The 20611-nt window shown below is 48.1% G+C and overlaps 1 protein-coding gene across 2 annotated transcripts in view; it reads right to left on the reverse strand.

Annotated features, from left to right (window-relative positions):
- The window catches only part of PRKCB (protein kinase C beta), a 197385-nt gene that overhangs the window by 110917 nt on the left and 65857 nt on the right, over window positions 1-20611 (reverse strand). For both annotated transcript variants that reach the window (XM_083584680.1, XM_083584679.1), the window contains exon 3: window positions 18204-18286. In XM_083584680.1, the coding sequence (XP_083440806.1) occupies window positions 18204-18286 (83 nt within the window). The remainder of the gene's footprint in view (window positions 1-18203; window positions 18287-20611) is intronic.

Here is a 20611-nt window from a genome sequence, read left to right on the forward strand (position 1 = left end):
AGCTGGGCCCCAGGGACCAGGTTAATTTGGCAGTCAAAGTCTCTATGCGGTGGTAGTTTATCTGCTTCCCTTTCGCTGAAGACCTTGCTCAGGTCAGCGTATTGTTTGGGCACCTTCCCCTTGTCCGCCACTTCCATCCCTGCTAGGGAGGCTTTTGCCCCTTCTGGCACCTTTCCCTCTTTGCAGTGTTCCAGGCAATGTGCTGACCCAAAGGAGACCACTCTCTGATGCCAGCCCACTAGCGGGTCATGCAACGCTAGCCAGCTCATTCCCAAAATGACTGGCACCCCTCCCAGGGTGGCTACATTGAACGCTATCCTTTCAGTGTGCCTTGCCACCCTCATAACCATTGGGACAGTCTGTAGGCTAACTTCTCCCCCCAACAGCTCCCTCCCATCGATCGTGGTGACCTGCAGGGGGTTGCTTAAAGGGAGTGTCTGTATCTGGTGTTCAGCTGCAAACTCCTTGCTCATAAAATTACAGGAGCTGCCTGAGTCCAACAGCGCCTTGGTCTTTAGTGGGTATCCGTTTGCCAGCTCTAGCAGCACCTCTATTACTAGAGCTGGTCTTGGAGGTTCCGGAGTGGGCACTTTTACTGCTCCTTGGCCTGTCTGCAGTGCCCTGACAGTGGCAGACAGGCGTTGGCTTTTACTGGCTCCTGGACTTCCTCCTCCTTCCCCCCAACAGCTCCCGCCATCCCTTGCCATTCCTTTCTTTGCGGGCAGACTCTGGCAAAGTGACCTGGCTGCTGGCAGAGGTAACATTTCTTGGCGCTCTTTCCCTCCTTCTTCCTCCCTTCACTGGGATTTGAAACTGCGCGCGCGCGCGCTGTTCCAACTTCCATCGGCTCTCCGGGCGGGAAACTGGGTTCTGGAATCTCTGGAATGCGGAAATCCCTCCAACGCTCTCCTTTCCCCTCCCGCTTCTCCAAGGCTCTTGCCTCCTGGCGCGCTCCAATGGTCAGCGCTGATTTGGTCAGCTGGTCCATAGACTCCGCCCTGGGCGCCCGGGAAAGTTCGTCTTTCACCGCCGAAGAAAGCCCCTCTTCAAAGAGCATTTGAATGGGTTCCGCCGATAGGTCCCACCCCAATTTATGTATCAACATTGTAAACTCAGTCCAGTACTCACGAACCGATCGGCTCCCCTGTTTGCAAGCCATCAATTGTCTGCGCACCAGTCCCTGTTCAATCTCGCTGGAAAACATCAAATCCATGGCGCGAAAAAACTTCCTCGCGTCCTTCAGCATGTCACTATTCCCTGCCATCAGGGGCCGGACCCAGTCTCTCGCCCCCCCTTCGAGATGGCCAATGACAAACGCCACTCGCGATGCCTCATCGGGAAAGTCGTTAAACTGCAGTTCGAGAGCATACTGCATCTCTGTCCTAAAGGCTTGGTAGTTCCTGGGGTCCCCCCCAAACTTCTGCACCATTCCTGGCATCTTTCTTGCTAGTGTAGCGCCTTTTGCCTTTTCTGCATCCTGCGCCCTCCTTTCTTCTAGCCTCGCCGTTTGCATTGCTAGCTGGAGTTCCAAAACTCTGTACCTTTCTTCCAGAGTTGGACCTTCTCCAGCTCCTGCTGCTCCTCCGGCTCCGGCTGGGTTGCTCATGATGCCTCTCTGCACAAGCTGCTTTCAGGGACTGTCCGATTGCTGTGATGGGATGGTGAGCTGCTTGTGCGTAAAATCCTGATCCCTCAGAGTTTGGCTAAGTTCCCAAACCTCTGTCTGTGATGGAGCTCCTTAAGCATGGCTCCATCAATCGCTCGTTGAATCGGACAGTGGGCGTTTACGGAACTTCTTCCAGCATAAAAGCTCCTTAACGGAAACGCGTCTTCTGGACTCTCGGCGTGACAGTTTCCGCTGAGGAGTGGGTGTCCCTACGGGAGGTCCTGAAACCTCTCCACTGTTCTCGCTTGAAGTATCTCTGAGCCCTCCCTCCGACTCACTTTCCCTTGTAACTCCACTTCTCCCCCTGCTGGTCCCCTCCTCCGCTGAGTGGTCTCTCTCACCCTCCATGAGCCCTTTCACCTCCTTCGTCTCAGATGACAGTTCCCTGACACTAGCCATGATGGTTATGCTCTGCTCTCTACAGCTGGAGGCAGCGATGCCTCTGAATACCAGTTTCTGCAAAACACAGAAAGAGAGAGTTGCAGTTGTCCTTATGCCCTGCTGGTGGGTTTCCCACTGGGGCATCTGGTTGGTCACTCTAATAACAGAATGCTGGACTAGAAGGGCCATTGGCCTGACCCAGCAGGCACTTCCTATGTTCTTATAGGGAAGCCTATCATTGCAGACCCTCCAAGTGTCCCTATTTTCCAGGGACAGTCCTGGATTCACAGAAGCCATCTTGGTTCCTGAGCAGATTGCAGAATGTTCTGCTTTTCCTTAGGATCTCCCTGTTTTCACTGGAGAAACGTTGGAGGGTATGGAGTTATGCGACCCCTGAGCCGAGGAGATAAGTAACTTTAGAACCTTTAGAAGACATCCTAAGGCAGCTCTGTATAGGGAATTTTAAAAAATGTTTAATGTTTTATTATGTTTTTATATGTGTTGGAAGCCGTCCAGAGCAGCTGGGTCAACCCAGGCACATGGGTGGGATAGAAATAGTAAAATGATGATGGCGATGATGGAATGAAAAAAGGTAAAGGGACCCCTGACCATTAGGTCCAGTCGTGACCGACTCTGGGGTTGCGGCGCTCATCTTGCTTTAGGGAGCCGGCGTACAGCTTCCGGGTCATGTGGCCAGCATGACTAAACCACTTCTGGCGAACAAGAGCAGTGCACGGAAATGCCGTTTACCTTCCCACCAGAGCGGTACCTATTTATCTACTTGCACTGTGACGTGCTTTTGAACTGCTAGGTTGGCAGGAGCAGAGACCGAGCAATGGGAGCTCACCCTGCTGTGGGGATTCGAACTGCCAACCTTCTGATCGGCAAGTCCTAGGCTCTGTGGTTTAACCCACAGCGCCACCCGCGTCCCAATGATGGAATAGGACGTCCCTATTTCCATTGCTGAAATGTTGGAAGGTATGTCACTGGTCAGGGGACTGGGCTGTGCCAACAGCAGAAAATGATTTAGAATTTGTACAAACAATGAAAAACAATGCCAGGCTTATCCTCACTCCTGAAATAACCAAAGCCCATGTTAGGGGTCAGACACCTGGCATGAAAAGTGCTCCCTTAAAAATTCAGAGTGCTCAGAAGCAACCCCTGGAACAACGGACAGGCTCCGTGGCCTCTAAGCTCCTGCTGGCTTCAGACAATATATGCCTCCTATTCAGGCTTTCATAGCTGGCCTTGGCAAGCTGTGTTGGCAAGGAAAGCTCACAGCTGGTGACCAGCTTTATAGGGCCACTGCTCTAAAATGGGCAGCGTAGGTTTGGCCACAAAATTAATCAAAGCTGCTTCTTGGAACCAGCAGCCACGAAACAGGCTCCCTCTGGTCTAGAAGGCACCCAGAAGCATGCATCCACCAGCTCAGCATTCTGGAGCACATGTTGTGTGCCTACGGAAAGCAGAGTTGCACCATCTGTTTGAGGCCTACTAGTAGCCATTGCGGCTGCATTGTTGAATATCAAAGCAGGAAGCCAATTAATGCAGAGCAATTCTTAATGGGATTAAAAACGAGACGTGCTGGTAACATTCACATTACAGCATGTCCCCGTCGCACGGAAAGCAGTAAAACAAAATATTATATCCCCTTTGGAAACAACAAACTGCCCACATGCCCATTTCGGAGCAACCCGCTTCCCATAATAATCCATCCTGCAACAAAAACAGAAAATGAAGTTGACAACATATTTAGCCCAAGAGAGAAACTGTCAGCAGTGGAAGCCACAGAAAATATTGCAGCTGAGCTGAGGAGTATTTCAAAAAGCCTGACATCAATTCTCTCCGCGACCAAAAAAGACTCCTCCCCCCACCCAAAGCCTTTGCCACATAAATTAGATTTGCAGATTGTTCTGATTTCAGTAACCCTATCCTTTTTAGAGAGTGCACAATTGTTATTTCAAGAGGTGAGAGATGGGGAGCAGGTTATCCCATTTGCATTTTGAATAGCAGCTCCCACTTCCCCAACCAATCCATGACCAAAACCACAACAATCTTCTTTTTTTTAACCCACTTCTCTTGACTTTTGCAGTGCAGTTTTCCAACAACAACAAAAAGGTGCATCAAAAAGCATGTACGATAGGGCAAAGGGTGCCCAAATTAAACTAGTAAAATATATATTAATGAAAATAACACACAAGAATGCATTATAAGGAAATCACTTGCAAAGATGTGCCTATTAAGATACATGCATACATGCATACATTGACATTTCATGCATTTCAGTTTTTTAAAAAGTTTGCAAACTGATGCAGAAATAATTGTGAATTGTGAACTGAAGATTGGAAAAATGAAAAAGTGAGGGCAGCCAAAATTGGCAGATTCATTCATTTTGTTTAGGTGACTGCAATGCATGCTTCATGGGGCAGCCTCATGAAAATGACCCAGAAGAAGAAGAAGAGTTTGGTGGCCCGCTGGAATGTGGAGTTAACCAGGGCTATTGACTATTTGGCTCCGAAGCGCCCTCTCCGATTGCATGGAGCCCGGACAGCCCCGTCCGTTTTCCACGTTTTCCACGGATCTGAGGGCAATGAAACAATTGTTGAGACGGCTAGAGCGCCGGTGGCGGATAACTCATTCCGAATCTGACTGGACACAGGTTAGAGCTCAACGTCGAGCCTACCAAGTGGTGATAGCGATGGCGAAGAAGAATTTCTTCGCCGCCTCTATTGCATCTGCAGAAAACAGCAGCAGGAGACTTTTTCAGGTGGTTCACAATTTAGCGGAACCACCTGCAACATCGGGGCCCAGTACGGGCCACATGTTCTCCTGCAATGATTTTGCAAAGTTTTTTGCAGATAAAATCGCTCAGATTCGGGAAGAAGTAAACTCCACCGTGGGAGCAGGGCCGGGGCGGGAGAGTGCTAGAGTTCTGTCTAGTCAAATTGAGTGGGATCAATTCCAATCTGTTACCTCCGAGGATGTGGACAGGCTGCTTGGACGAGTGAAATCAACCACCTGTCTCCTGGATCCTTGCCCATCCTGGCTTATAAAAGCTAGCCGGGAAGGACTGGGCGATGGGCTTCGTGGGGTGGTGAATGCTTCCCTCCGTGAGGGAGCCTTCCCAGACCCGCTGAAAGAGGTGGTTATTAAACCGCTTCTTAAAAAACCATCTTTAGATGCGGCCACGATGGCCAACTATCGCCCAGTCTCAAATCTTCCATTCTTGGGCAAGGTGATTGAGCGAGCGGTTGCCGAACAACTCCAGGCACGCCTGGAAGAAGCGGACCATTTGGATTCCTTCCAGTCGGGATTCAGGCCTCATCATGGGACTGAAACTGCCTTGGTCGCACTGGTTGATGATCTCCGGCGGGCTAGGGACAAAGGTGAGAGCTGTTTCCTAGTTCTGCTGGATCTCTCAGCGGCGTTTGATACCATCGACCATAACATCCTTCTGGACCGTCTTCAGGGGCTGGGAGCTGGAGGCACTGTCATACAGTGGTTCTGCTCCTTCCTCCTGGGCCGTGTTCAGAAAGTGGTGGTGGGGGATGAGTGTTCAGACCCCTGGGCTCTCACTTGTGGGGTGCCTCAGGGTTCTGTCCTCTCCCCCATGCTTTTCAACATTTACATGCAGCCGCTGGGAGAGATCATCAGGAGGTTTGGGCTGGGTGTTCATCAGTATGCGGATGATACCCAGCTCTACCTCTCTTTTAAATCAGAACCAGTGAGGGCGGTGAAGGTCCTGTGTGAGTGTCTGGAAGCGGTTGGAGGATGGATGGCGGCTAACAGATTGAGGTTGAATCCTGACAAGACAGAAGTACTGTTTTTGGGGGACAGGAGGCGGGCAGGTGTGGAGGATTCCCTGATCTTGAATGGGGTAACTGTGCCCCTGAAGGACCAGGTGCGCAGCCTGGGAGTCATTTTGGACTCACAGCTGTCCATGGAGGCACAGGTCAAATCTGTGTCCAGGGCAGCTGTTTACCAGCTCCATCTGGTACGTAGGCTGAGACCCTATCTGCCTGCGGACTGTCTCGCCAGAGTGGTGCATGCTCTGGTTATCTCCCGCTTGGACTACTGCAATGCACTCTACGTGGGGCTACCTTTGAAGGTGACTCGGAAACTACAACTAATCCAGAATGCGGCAGCTAGACTGGTGACTGGGGGCGGCCGCCGAGACCATATAACACCGGTCTTGAAAGACCTACATTGGCTCCCAGTACGTTTCCGAGCACAATTCAAAGTATTGGTACTGACCTTTAAAGCCCTAAACGGCCTCGGTCCAGTATACCTGAAGGAGCGTCTCCACCCCCATCATTCTGCCCGGACGCTGAGGTCCAGTGCCGAGGGCCTTCTGGCGGTTCCCTCATTGCGAGAAGCAAAGCTACAGGGAACCAGGCAGAGGGCCTTCTTGGTAGTGGCGCCCGCCCTGTGGAACGCCCTTCCAGCAGATGTCAAAGCGATAAACAACTACCTGACATTCAGAAGACATCTTAAGGCAGCCCTGTTCAGGGAAGTTTTTAACGTGTGATATTTTACTGTATTATTGGTTTTTATGGAAGCCGCCCAGAGTGGCTGGGGAGGCCCAGCCAGATGGGCGGGGTATAAATAATAAATTATTATTATTATTATTATTATTATTATTATTATTATTATTATTATTATTTGATATCCCACTTTATCACTACCCGAAGGAGTCTCAAAGCCGCTAAGATTCTCTTTTCCCTTCCTCCGCCACAACAAACACTCTGTGAGGTGAGTGGGGCTGAGAGACTTCAAAGAAGTGTGACTAGCCCAAGGTCACCCAGCAGCTGCATGTGGAGGAGCGGAGACGCGAACCCAGTTCCCCAGATTACAAGTCTACTGCTCTTAACCACTACACCACACTGGCTCTCACAGAAGCTTCTGTTTGTCCAAAACAGGTGTCCAAAATGGCTAACCGGGACTGGGCATTTCGATCATGTCACTCCAGTACTTTTTCAGGTGCACTTCTTGAGCCCAACTCAGGGGCAGGGGACTAAGGAACCCGTAAAATCGCCTTTCCCCAATCAAATCACTACAGACCTTGAGATCCTCTTCAAGAGGCCCTGCTCCAGTTGCCATCCTTTTTCATGGACAAAAAGGCTATGGATGGCTACTAGTCATGAAGGCTCAGCTCTACCTGCATTGCTTGTGCTCAGGTCCTGCTTGTCGGTTTCCCTTTGGGGGATCTAGTCAGGCACTGTGAGAACAGGATGCCAGACTAGATGGGACATTGGCCTGATCCAGCAGGCTCTTCTGATGTTCTCACTCTGCAGTTCAAGTGCTGAACGTGCTTCAAAGCTCAGCCTCTGACGTTCATGTCCCACCCTCTGCCTAATGCAGGCTTCAGTGAATTAAAGCTTTTCCCAGAACAATGTCACAGTAACCATTGTATACACACACACACACACACACACATGTTCCAAATTCGCCAGGCAGATTTTGCACCTGGTTATTGGCCACTTGCAACCAAGTGAAGATGCCCAGGTGCCAGTATGGCGCCTGACCTCTCCACCACCTGGAGGTGCATGCCTGGGGATCCTTGGAACTTGACTGGTTTCACACACTAGCAACACATCCTGTAGAATTCTATCCATTGCATTATATTTTTAAAAAACAATTTTTCATTAGTTTTTAAACAAATACAGTAACAACAATAACCACTGAACATCCAGCAGTACATCTAATAGTGTTTGTTCTTTCCATTGACTTTAGACATAAGCTCACACATTCAGTGTGGGGTTTTTTAAATATATTGATTTCCCAATATCGTTCTAATAACAGCCTCATTATAACAACTCCAACTGTATCCAATTAATACAATTATTAATGCCAATTATTCAAATGTTGAATTATACAATTTAACTAAACTGGCCCCCTCACATACTAGAGTTCATTCTCCTACATTTTTTTCTGCATTCCAAAATGTTAATAATTTCCATTACATTTGATTCAGATATAATAATCTCTTATATAACAGCAGCAATCTTGTGATTTCAATTCATGTTGGTATAATAGGGAATTTATAAAGTTTCCAGTGAGGAACTTTAGCTGTAATCCTTATTCTTTCCTGCCTGTGATAATTTTTCCCACGATGTTTTCCCATCCATATATAGTATTGCATCCTTTATTCCTGCAACCATTGATGGTTCCCATCATGTCTCAGGAGAAGCTGTTATCTCACAGTTCCCAAAATTCACTGCATCACTTTGTCCCGTGATTTGGCTTCCAGCAAACAAGCAGTCTTCACCATTTTTCCAGCCTAGGAAGAACGGTCTGAATCCAGACTGCAGATAGTTAATCAAAAAACTTCTATTCTCGTAGCTGGTAGACTCCTTCCCTCCCTGCCACTGATTTATGGCCATTTATCCTTATCTCAAACATATTCCTTTGTGGATAATGGAGGTCAGGAAGGATTTTACTGTATATTTTCAAAGCATAGCATTTCTTACCCCTTTCCCTCTTAGTTCCTTTCTCTTATACATGCAGTTCCACTAGTTTTGCTAAATTCCATATTATATTCCAATTTCCTCCATCCTCACTTGTGCAGATATTTTTAAAATAAAACTTGCATTCCTGGGGGGGGGGGGGGGTTTGCCTTATCATAAATGTAGAAAAAAATCTTAAGTAAGCGAACTGTGGGCTCCCCTCCCGCTTTTGTCTCTTCTACTGAATGAAATCCACTCTCAATCCAAACCTTTCACATCCTTGTAGCTGGGTTGTTTTTGCAGTTTCTTATCTCATCGTCTCTGGCACAAGCCTGTAAAGGTAAAGGGACCCCTGACAATTAGGTTCAGTCATGGCCGACTCTGGGGTTGCAGCGCTCATCTCGCTTTATTGGCTGAGGGAGCTGGCGTACAGCTTCCGGGTCATGCGGCCAGCATGACAAAGCCGCTTCTGGCAAACCAGAGCAGAGCACGGGAAAGCCATTTAACTTCCCGCCGGAGCGGTACCTATTTATCTACTTGCACTTTGACGTGCTGTTGAACTGCTAGGTTGGCAGGAGCAGGGACCGAGCAATGGGAGCTCACCCCGTCGTGGGGATTCGAACCACCGACCTTCTGATCGGCAAGTCCTAGGCTCTGTGGTTTAACCCACAGCACCACCCGCGTCCCTGACACACATCGTCTCTGGCACACACCTGTAGTTTACTCCAATTAAAGTTCAATTAACAGGATAAGCTGTGCTTCCAGGAACGCGGCAGTCGGAGTGCTCCATGTACCCAGTGCTTTAGCCTCCCCTCGCATTCCATGGGGAAGCAAGTGCCAGACCACCAGGCCAACTGCAGATGAGAGCCTGGTTCCTCTTCCAACTGAAGAGGAATACAGATGATGAAATCCCCCCATCATTATCTGATTATCCCTGTCTGTCTCTCTGTCCTGCAGGGTCGGTGGAGACCCTATTCCTGGAGTACCGGAAACAGGAAGCCCCCACATTCAGTGTTCAAACCTATTACTTAACATAACCTCTCTCCTGAGGAGATTGAATCCATTGTATTTTATCTGCACAATCAGAATGAAATTCAGGAACCAAAAAGCCGTATTGAAAAGTACAACTCTCTCTTTTTTATAATTTTTATTAAATTTTCCGTTCAAAAACTCATTTTACATCCTTAAGATATCAAAAATTCAACTTTCAAGCCATCTGGCCCCAAAATGGCAACTAGGCATTCTGTTTTGGCGACTGTAACCTTAGTTTAAGGAGCCATTTGGCACCTAGCTTATGTATCTGAGTTTCTAACTCTCTCTCTCTCTCTCACACACACACACACAGAGAGAGATATTTTCCTGGTCAGGTTTCCTGGCCACTAGTCTGACCTGTGGGGATCCCAAGGCTTCCCCTGGCACTGAAGTGTCACCTGGGTTCCTCCCTGTCCGAAGCCAACCTTTAGCTGCTGGGGAGGGCAGCCTCCAGGGCTGTTCTTTCCTTCTCTCTTCTTGCTCAAAAGGACGTTGATGGAGTGACTTTGATGTGCCAAATTAGGGAAAGCGTTTCTCAAAAGGTCTGAGCCCTGCCAGGTGGCATAATGGAAGTGACAGCCTGTCTAAGCCACTAAGCTTCCAAAGAGCTACAGGCTTGCAGAGCGTCCCCAAGGCAACAGGTCCAGGTGAGGAATTTAGTAATTTAGCCTCAAGGTTTCTTCAAGAAAATAAAAACATGCCCCCAATATTGCACCACACGTTTTCAACGTAAAACAATTTGCTGCCCTATGATGAGGGCTGTGCAGGTTATCTCTCTGTTTTTCAAAAGGAGTTTGCCAGCTTGCCATTTCTTTCTGTGCATGTCAGACTCCGGAGCTCTGGTTAGAATGAAGGATAAGTGACTCCATCGGCTTTGGTTTCTAGAATCATAGCATTGTATTGTTGGAAGGGACCAAAGGGTGACCTAGTCCAACCCCTTGCAATGCAGGAATCACAGCTAGTTTCTCATTTTTTCAAACTTCAGTTCTTCACATTTCCCTATCAGTTTGCATGATATATACCATACTTTTCTGCCTATAAGACAGACTCAGCTAAGACATGTATAAGACGCCCCCTATTTTTTGGAGACTCAACATTAAGAAAATGGGGGTCGATGGCACAGAGTTGTTGAGCTTTTTTTTAGGGGAGATTGCCGAAAATTGCTCACCCGCATGCGTCGGTAAATCCACCTCCCGTCTGTCCCATCACCGGCAGAAGCTGCCAATCACCCACCCAACTGCTGGAGCGCCAGCCAATAAACACCCCCCGTTGTTGCAGCAACCAATAACACGCACAACAGCTGCTGACAGCCTCGGCAGCAACCAATCAAACGTCCACCCTACGCATTACCCATGTATAGGACGCCCCACACTTTTTAGCATGATTTTTAAAGGAAAAAACATAGTCTTATACACAGAAAAGTACAGTATATTTGTGGATGCAACTTCACCTAATATACACAGTTTTACAAATCTCCTCTAATGTAAGGCTCTTTGCATGTTATTTTCACTAATATCAACACTATGAGCACGTTACCCCCGTATGTGCAAAGTTGTACCCATTACTTGGCCGGAGAACTGCATTGCAAAAATTGGAGAAGTGTGAATTTTGAAGGGTGGCTGCTGCAGTCCCAGTTCGCTTATCATTTCAGAAGGTGTGAATTAAGTAGGCTTAACCTTTACATGCAAAGTGGATGGGATTTCTCCCCCCTCCATGACTGGGATGATGTAATTTGAGACTGGCCAGAGCTGAGTCAGCTAGCCTGGGGGAGCTAAGAGCCTCTTTCAGGTACAGAAGAGAATGGAGGTGTGCAGCTTCAACCCATCTGTTTGGCAGAGGGGAAGAGCTCTGAACTGGCCACGATGTCTTTGATCTCCCTCTACTGTCGGAGGCAGTCTCTTAATACCAGCTGCTTGAAATGAGAGGCTTCAAAGGCGAATCTGCACAGATTCATTTTCCCGATCTGCCCATTGCTGCATTAAAACCAGGCCACTTGCTCACCACAACAGCTTATGATCCCTCCCCCAGAGGTTCTTGCTGTTCTAGCAAACCCAAGGCCAAAGCGTCTTGAGGAGTAAGTAGCCGAGCAAACCAGATGTCAGAGGCTGCTTAAGGACATGGGGTATAAGCAGCAGCTTAAGCTGCCCACTCTCATTCCTCTGGCATGGAATTCAGACCAGCCAGCAAATCCGCAGCTGCCCACAGCGCTAAACATCTGCACCGCTCTTGGACCTCAATGTGGTTTGTGTATTTATGACAAGCTCATATTAACGACACCTTTTGTACCAAATGAATGGCGCATGACTTGGTGGCAAGTGGCTGAAAGTTCCCATAACAGACTTCCACAACTTTGTGCCCTCCAGATGTTTTGGACCAGATGTTTTGGGTGCTAGCTCCTAGGGCTCAAGCACTTTTGGCCCCCTCTATATTTTGGGAGTAGCATCTGGGCACACACACCCCATTGGCATGAAGCCAAAGTGTGGAGCTGAGCACAGTGTGTCTCCAATGGCTGGCTCCTTCTCCCCTTCTTCTGCCACGGAGGGGAAGGAGAGTCAAAGCAGCATCCGGCCAGTGACAGTGCCAGGAGGAGGCAGCGGAGGGGCCGCCAGCCATTAAGATGTGTGGCTGCTGTGTTTGGCTCCTCCCGATGTCCTGACATCACACACACAAAGCTCCCACCCTCCACAAATCACCCTTGCAAGATGGCACCTCTGTTTTGGACTACAATTCCAATCAGTCCCAACCCACACAGCCATTTTGGACTACAACTCGCCTCAGCCAGCATGAACATGGTTAGGACTACCACTCCCAGGATGCATATGGCCATGCTGGCTGAGGGTGATGGGAGCTGCAGCCCAAAAGATCTGTGGAGGACACTAGGTGGGGGAAAGCTGTCCTAGACCTACCCCCAGACTCTTCAGCAGGAACCAAAAGCAATGTCAGCCAGGAATCCTCTTTGTGCCTGTAGGGGTAATCCAGCAACACTTTCCGAGACAGCTGCATCCTAACCTCAACACAGCTGCACAGATTTGGGCCTTGACTGTGCTCCCAGTTGGAAGCCACTCAGGTGCCTGACAGCAACCCCTCCTGGCTGCATTGCATTGCTCAAGCCACACTTGAAAGGCTTTTTGCAGTGCCCCAAACTACCTCTGGCTCTCACGACTAAGCTGGGATTGTGGGGAATTATTTATTTATATTTATTTTTAAAAAATTGCATACCATTATATCATTTTTTTTAAAAAAAAGTCAAAGCAGTTTACAGCACTAAAAGGTAAAGGGACCCCTGACCATTAGGTCCAGTCGTGGCCGACTCTGGGGTTGCGGCGCTCATCTCGCTTTACTGGCCGAGGGAGCCGGCGTACAGCTTCCGGGTCATGTGGCCAGCATGACTAAGTCACTTCTGGAGAACCAGAGCAGCGCACAGAAACATCGTTTACCTTCCTGCCAGAGCGGTACCTATTTATCTACTTGCACTTTGACGTGATTTTGAACTGCTAGGTTGGCAGGAGCTGGGACCAAGCAATGGAAGCTCACCCCGTCACAGGGATTCTAACAGCCGACCTTCTGATCGGCAAGTCCTAGGCTCTGTGCTTTAACCCACAGCGCCACCTGCATCCAATAAACCCATTTAAAAGGTAATCATTGTAGAAGGCTTGGTTTCTTGTTGTCAAATGAGCCTCACTTGCTCGGGGAATGACCAGTGATGCTCCTGCAGCTGCTCTTAGTGACTGAGCTGGGATATTATAAGGGTTCATGTGATCCCTGAGGTACCCTTAACCTAAGTTGTTCAGGGCTTTGTAAATTAATACAAGAACCTTGAACATGGCTCAGTAGTTGATGGCCACCATTGGCAAAGCAGACAAAGCTAGTGAAAGGAACTCCTAGCTAACCCTCAGCCTGAAGGGCAGGCTCTCCAGCTCAGAGATCCCAAGGCCTGAGCATGCACACACCTCACAAAGCAAGGGTCCAGCTCTGAGAGCCCTGAGGATTAGGGCTGGGTGATATATTGATATATTGTCCCAAACCAGTTTGAAGGCCATATCGTGATATTGGTGTCATAAATTTTGGCCTGGCAATATATTGCGAATCCTGATGTCTGTGTGTGCTATGCCAAAATCACAATGTGGGGGAAACTGTGAAGCCAGCCCATGCCTCTACATAGCTCCACCCTTATTTCAGACATTGTGATATATCCGTATATCACAATGTTTAGCTGGCGATATATCGCAATGTTGTTAACCTGATATTGCCCGGCCCTACTAGGATCCAGGTACGAAGCCAAGAGCTGCCAACACTGTTGAAGGCTGCAGACTTTTCTCTGCACTGTTAACAGCAACCCAGCAGGCAAAGCATCACTTGTCCCTTTCTTTGCATGCTTGCAAATGCTTTTGCTGCTTCGGGAAAGGAAGCGCAGGGAGAGCCAAACACTTTGGAACCCCCCTCTGGTTCACAGCTCTGGGGGACCTGCGAGATCTTCTGCAAACATCACTGTGCCCTGATGTGCCACCCAAGCCCTGCACACGTCAGGCAAGGTGACCTGGCAATACCAGTTGTCCCTCAGCCAAAGGCAAGAAGCAGCCCCGAGGCTTTTCTGGATGCCTTCCTTGAAGCTCTCAACTTCGCTCCCTGCCCTTTGATGCGACTAATTTTTATTTAAAGAGACATTGCCAAGTTGGCATAATTATGCTTTATCTGCTCGACAAAGGAGCCTTACGCTGAATAGACCTCGCACAGATAAGAGGGCCTATTTCCTTCAAGGGTGTTGACATGAAGTGGAGCAGACAGATCAAAAGAGAGCACAAGGCTGAGGAATGCGGGGCTTTATTTTTTTAGATAATTGGAAAAGGCTCCATTCTTTCCTTTTTTCCTCTTAATGCTCTTAGAAAAAAAGGGAGCTTAATTTTCAGATTGATACCAGCTCTGAGAGCAAAGAAGGCACAAACTGATCCCTCTGCCCTGTAAAAGGAAACTATCTACTGAGCAGCCCAAATACAGAGAGCTCCTCTTCTGATCTCCAAAGACCCTCACTCCCACCCAACACGAATGAAGAGAAAAAAGACCTGAGAGAGCTTTGAACGCATCCAGAGCAGACCTCAACAAGCTGGTGCCAATCAGATGTTTTGGATGACAGCTCCCATCAGCCCCCAGGTAAAAGAGCTGTTGAGAGCTGTAGTCTGAAAGATCAGGATGGTGCCATATCGTGAAGGTTGATTTAGATCAGAATTTCCTAAACATATATTAAAAGCAGAGATGTTGGAGATGTTGTCTTGCCTGAGTTTTCATTTACTGAGGTTCCAAACCAGCTAAGGCTGTCAAAGCAGCTTAAGGTTGTACACAATGTGTTTTCATCAATTGCAGTCATGGCTCTCCCCCACCCCATCCGCTTCCCAAGACTTGTGAAATGCTGTTCTCAAAATTGCATTGTTTCTCAGGACGGCAGGGTTTTCCGTCGTAGTCACAAGTGGCCCACAGCAGTTTGACTTCACCCCTGGAGGCAAACTCCATTGTCTCTTGAGACAGACAAATGCCAGCAACAACTGTGGGACTACAGATTCTAAAATTTGGCTGAACCCCATTTTCTCCAGTCCTGAATCAAGCACATTCTACTCTGTGCTGGCAAAGAAACAGCTGGAGTGTCAATGAAAGTTGGAGGTTTTTAAACAGAGGTTTGATGGCCATCTGGCAGAGATTATTTAGTTGCGATTCCATCCTTGCAAAGGGTTGGACTGGATGCCCCTTGGGGCCCCTTCAAACTCTACAGTTCCATGATTTCTATGAAGAACCTCAGCTGAACTTTAGGTTTGAGGTCCTTGTGATCCTGATTGTTGTAAACCCTGGTTGAAATGTGACACGTAGGTCTCATCCAGGCTTCCTTTTGTGCTGTGCTTTCCAGGCACAGTTTGTAGATCATATCCAAGCTTCTTTTCCCCCCTAAGAAGGCTTGCTATTTATTGCTGAATTGGTACAAACAGCAATCAATGGGAAACCCAATTGCTGTTGTTCTGATTCAGCAGTAAACAGCTGGAGAAAAAAACAAAAAAAAAACCATTGCTCGGGCATAGATCTGGAAAGCTCAGAACTGTGCCTGGAATGCACAGTGCAAAAGGGAGTCTGGATGAGTCCTACGTGTGATTAAACAGCAACAACAATAAACAGACCTCTCTGCAACTCTTGATGCATTTAAAACCAGATTGCTGGTGTTCACACAGGCAATGTTCACGTGCTGGTTCAACAGCCTTCCACAACCTGTCACAAGCCTCCAGAGGTTTTCAATTGCAGTAGAGCAGGGCTGCCTGGGGCTGCTGGCAGCTGCAGCCTAAAATATATTGAGGGCACCAGGTTGGCAAAGGCTGATCTAGACCATGGGTCTGCAGAGTGCAAAGGCTGAACGTTGGTGCATAGGTAAGTGTGTTGAGGTTTTTTGCATGGCCAGTGTTCAGCTTAAACCAGGCCAACTGACCTTTCTTTACTTGCAAACAAAGGAGCTGTAGAGGGTTTGGAAATGCAGTCTGATGTCACTACCAACTGCTGCTCCCAACTGGGGAACTCCCAGCCCCGAAGTCAGGCTTCTGCATTGCTGGTTTGCTGTCATCCCATTGAGCACGTTCCACTGGGAGCCCATCCAGGCTGAAGTGCTCCTACTACCCAGGCAAATGTGTTTCCCCAAGCCCCATCAAAACGGAAAGGAACTGCTTGAGAGCACTAAAACAGCTAATGGAACTTCTTCCAGCAGATTAAGTGGTCTTATCCTTATGTGGCATAAGGAGGAGATGTCTTCTTAAGCCTTCCAGCTGTTCACTCCTCGCAGAAGGCAAAGGCACTCTCGAGAGTGAGCTGGGGCAAAAAGCAACAGAGTCTTGCAGCACCTTAAAAAGTCTAACAAATGTACCAGTGAAGATTTTGTGGACTGCTGACTACCTCTTCAAAAGACAAAACGCTTTGGCAAAGATGGAGATTAAGCTTTTCCCCTGATGCTCCAGAGGGAAGGACCCAAATCAATGGATTCAAATACAAGGAAGGAGATTCTGACTAAACATTAGGAGGAACTTTCTGATGGTAAGAGCTGTTCAGTAGTAGAGCGGACTACCTTCACCGAATGCTTTTTTTGTTGGGAGCCACCCAGTGTGGCTGGGGCAACCCAGTCAGATGCATATACATCATCATCATGATAACTATACTTGATTCATTCCTAACTTAGCTGTTTTCAACCAAAGGTGGGAAAATGCACTGTTATAAGCTGGAGAAGATTTAGTAAAGGAATCAGTGAAAGCATGGGGCCTGATCCACAAAAAGTTCTTGTGCACATGCCGCATTGGTATTTATTATTAAACTGGTATTGTTATTATTCCTAAAATTGCTGCACAAAAATTCAGCACAGCAATGCAGGCCATGCCTGAAAGCTTGCAATCTGCAGCAGCCTCCCTCAACAGGGTGCCCTCCAAATATTTTGGACTACAACTCCCATCAACCCCAGTGGCATACAGCTGTGCTGGTTGAGTCTGTTGAGAGTTGTAACCCAAAACATCTGGAGGATATAAGGTTACAGAAAGCTTCCCTAAAGTGAGAGATTTTTTTGAAGTTTAAGAAAAAGAGAGGGGGTGGGGAGAAAGAAAGAAAGAAAGAAAGATCCTAAATCTGACAGAAAGGCCACAGACCAGAGGGTATATTTTGGTCTCCTCATCACAAAAAGGCTAATAATAGCTGCTGTGGGAGCAAGGAGGTTCAGTAGCGTCTCAAAATCAATCACCCGGCAGCGCTAGAAATTAGCCCGTTTCCATGGTGAAGGCAAATTGCCAGACAGTCCCAAGGCAAATTGCCCAAAGTCGATGGGCAAGGAGGAGGCTCCTGTCCTTGCAGGTGCAAAGAACTGCAGACTGAGCCAAAGAAAAACAAGGTGGAACAGCCCAGCTCAAGCTCCCTGGACAGGCCAACAAAAGTGAGATTTAGCAGAGAGAACGAGCATTTCAATGGGGTTAGTGGGGGCAGATCACAAGCTGCTCCTGTTCCTCCCCACCCCTCATTGAAAGAACATCTGCTTGGCATGCAGAAAGCCCTAGGTTTAATCCCCAATGGCATCTCCAGGCAAGGCTGTAACAGCAGGGCACAAATGAAATAAGTAAGTAAATAAAAGGTAGGTAGGTAGCTACATTTATATCCCACCTTTTTCCAGCTCCTCATTTAACCCCCACAACAGCCCTTTGAGGTAGGTTAGGCTGAGAAGCAGCGACTGGCCCAAGGTCACCCAGGGAGCTTCATGGCCAAGTGCTACCTCCCAGCTCCTAGCTGGACACTCTACCCATTATACCACACTGGATCTCAAAAGCAAAATAACAAAAACAAACAATGTAAGAAAAGCTGTAAAACGCAGCCCATCAGAGACGATTTGCAGAATGAAAGAAGGGAGGCTCACAAGCACTCGGCAGCCACCTCAGAAGTAAGGTAAGCAGAAGAAAACCCCCAAAACCTGGAGTGAGAATCCCACCAACATGTTGTCTCTCCTTTGATCATTTTTGGATTCACTTCTTTTCTCATTAACGGAGGGCAAAGGGTCCGGGATGCGGGGAGGAAGTGCAGAAGGACAGTTTGCCAGGGTGCTCTTCCAACCTGCCCTCACTGTTTTTAGAACATTGCACCTACCTCCCCCTGCAAGACGAAGCTTAGTTGAGGAGTTTACTTACATCTGAGGCAGGCCCCTTGTCTGCACCAGGGCAAGTGAAGGTAACAAATTCATGGCACCTCTTGTGGACGACGAAGCAGCAGACTGCAAGGAGAGAGCAAAGAAAGCAGAATTTAATGGAGAGCTAACTAAGCCGTGGTGCAGGGCTAAGATTTGAGGGACCCCTGCGCGGTCAGGTCTTGCAATCCCCCAGCAGGCCAGATATTTATTTTGCACTTCACATGGCTTTGCAAGGCATGACAGATTTGTTTCCTATTCTTCTTCAAGCAAGGAAATTAATTCTCAATTAAGGGTTGCTTAATGGGATTATTCATCTCTTGTTTTGCTTTCTGAGCGAGGCACTGAAAGGCTGGTCATTCACAAGCAGACTGCTGAAGAACATCAAGTGGAAACCAGAACTCTTTTATCGGTTTATGGCAACAAGGCCTGTGGTGGGTAAGATCGTTAGGTGATTCATTTGAGCCTAAGACCAAGAAGCCATTTACAAGTGTATCAGCCTGGAATCTGCAAGGGTGGAAGAAGTATTGCATTTTGTCTGTCCTGGGTCATTCATTCATTCATTCATTCATTTATTGCATATAAATCCCATCTTTCCTTCAAAGTGGAATACATGGTTCTCCTCCTCATTTAATCCCCACAACAACCCTTTGAGGTAGGGTTAGGCGGAGAGACCGTGACTGGCCCAAGATTGCCCAGTGAGCTTCATAGCTGAGTGGGGATTTGAACCCTGGTTTCCCAGGTCCTAGTCTGACACTCTAACCACTACACCACACTGGCTCTCTGTGGGAAGCTGAATCACACAATATTTAGCTTCACTGGATGACACTGCTGGACCCTAGCTGGACCCTGGGAGAGGGAGAAAAAAATATTTCTCTCCATTTTCTCCATATACTTTTATACACTTCTAGCCTGTTATTCACATTTTTTACTAAACTAAAAAGTTCCCAATACTGCAACCTTTCTTCACAGGAGAGTCGCTCCAACTGCTTGATCATTTTGGTTGCCCTTTCCCACATCTACAAGATCCTTTTCGAGGTGAGGCAACCAGAACTGTACATGGTATTTCAAATGGGGTTGCACCATACTTTTGTATAACAGCATTATGACGACTTTGGCAACTTTACTTTTGAATCCTTTCCCAATAGCCCCTAATACGGAATCACCTTTTTCGAAACCGTCTCAACCTGGGGAGCAGATTGCAGATGCAAAAGAGCCCAGCAGAGCTCCAGAGCTGCTTGCATTCATTTCAACGTGGCTTGCTGTGCAAGAGAACCACTTGGCTGGATGAGGCCTCATATTACTCAGAACAGGATCATTTGCATTCCTTGCCAGACACCAGAAGTCTTCTGAGACAGCCCAGAGCAGGCATAGGCAAACTCGGCTCTCCAGATGTTTTGGGACTACAACTCCCATCATCCCTGACCACTGGTCCTGTTAGCTAGGGATGATGGGAGCTGTAGCCTCAAAACATCTGGAGGGCCAAGTTTGCCCATGCCTGGCCCAGAGCAACAAGGCTGTGTAAGAACAGGACAGCCCAGTGTCTGGCTGCAGCTAGATCAGGTCAAAGGATCCCATCGAGTCCAGCATCCTGTTCTCACCAGATGCCCCAAGGAGATGAAGCCAACAAGCAGGACATGGAGAGGGGGCAACCACAATAGAAACCTCTCTCCCCACTTGTGCTCCCCAGCAATTGCAGTGGGGGGCAAAAGGCCACAAGAGGCAGAGGGCCCAACATTTCTGTAAGGGGCCACGTCAAGGAGGGAAACACAGAGGGCAATTCCTTCGGCCAGGTTCAGCCATTCCCAAACCAAGACAAGTTCTCTCTGCTGCCTCCCCCCCCTCCCATGGCACACTACATTTCCCTAGCAATGGTGTAGCCAGACTTCAAACATGTGCAGCCATAGTTATCCTTTACTAGGATCGTAGGAATCTGCCTTATCCAGATCATAAGTTCATCTAGCTCAGTCTTGTCTACATGGACTGGCAGCAGCTCTCCAGGGTGAAGGCATGAGTCTTTTACCCCCATCAACGCTACCTGGAGATTCCATTGGGGATGGAGATTCCATCGGGATTCCATTGGACCTGGAACATTCTGCATGCAGTGAAGATGCCCAAGGTCCACCAATCAGAGCCCAGTGCAATAGAGTAGCATAGGGTGGGGCTGGATACATAATTTAAGGACCAGAATGCCTCCGAGCACATGCTCAGATCTGTTTTCAGCACTAGCATTGAGCTCACAGTCCAGTCACACACAAAAAAAACCCCAGTTTCTTCTCCTCCCAAGTTTTCTTCACCTCAGCAGCCTAACTGAAAGGAGGAATATTTTTTGGGTTGCTACTGTTCTTAAACAATTGGAAGTCAGAAAGTCATGGTGATCACCCAGAGATCTATAAGCAGATCCCAATTTGC

The sequence above is a fragment of the Podarcis filfolensis genome (genome assembly GCF_964270895.1).
Source record: "Podarcis filfolensis genome assembly, chromosome: 14".
Lineage (NCBI taxonomy): Eukaryota > Metazoa > Chordata > Lepidosauria > Squamata > Lacertidae > Podarcis > Podarcis filfolensis.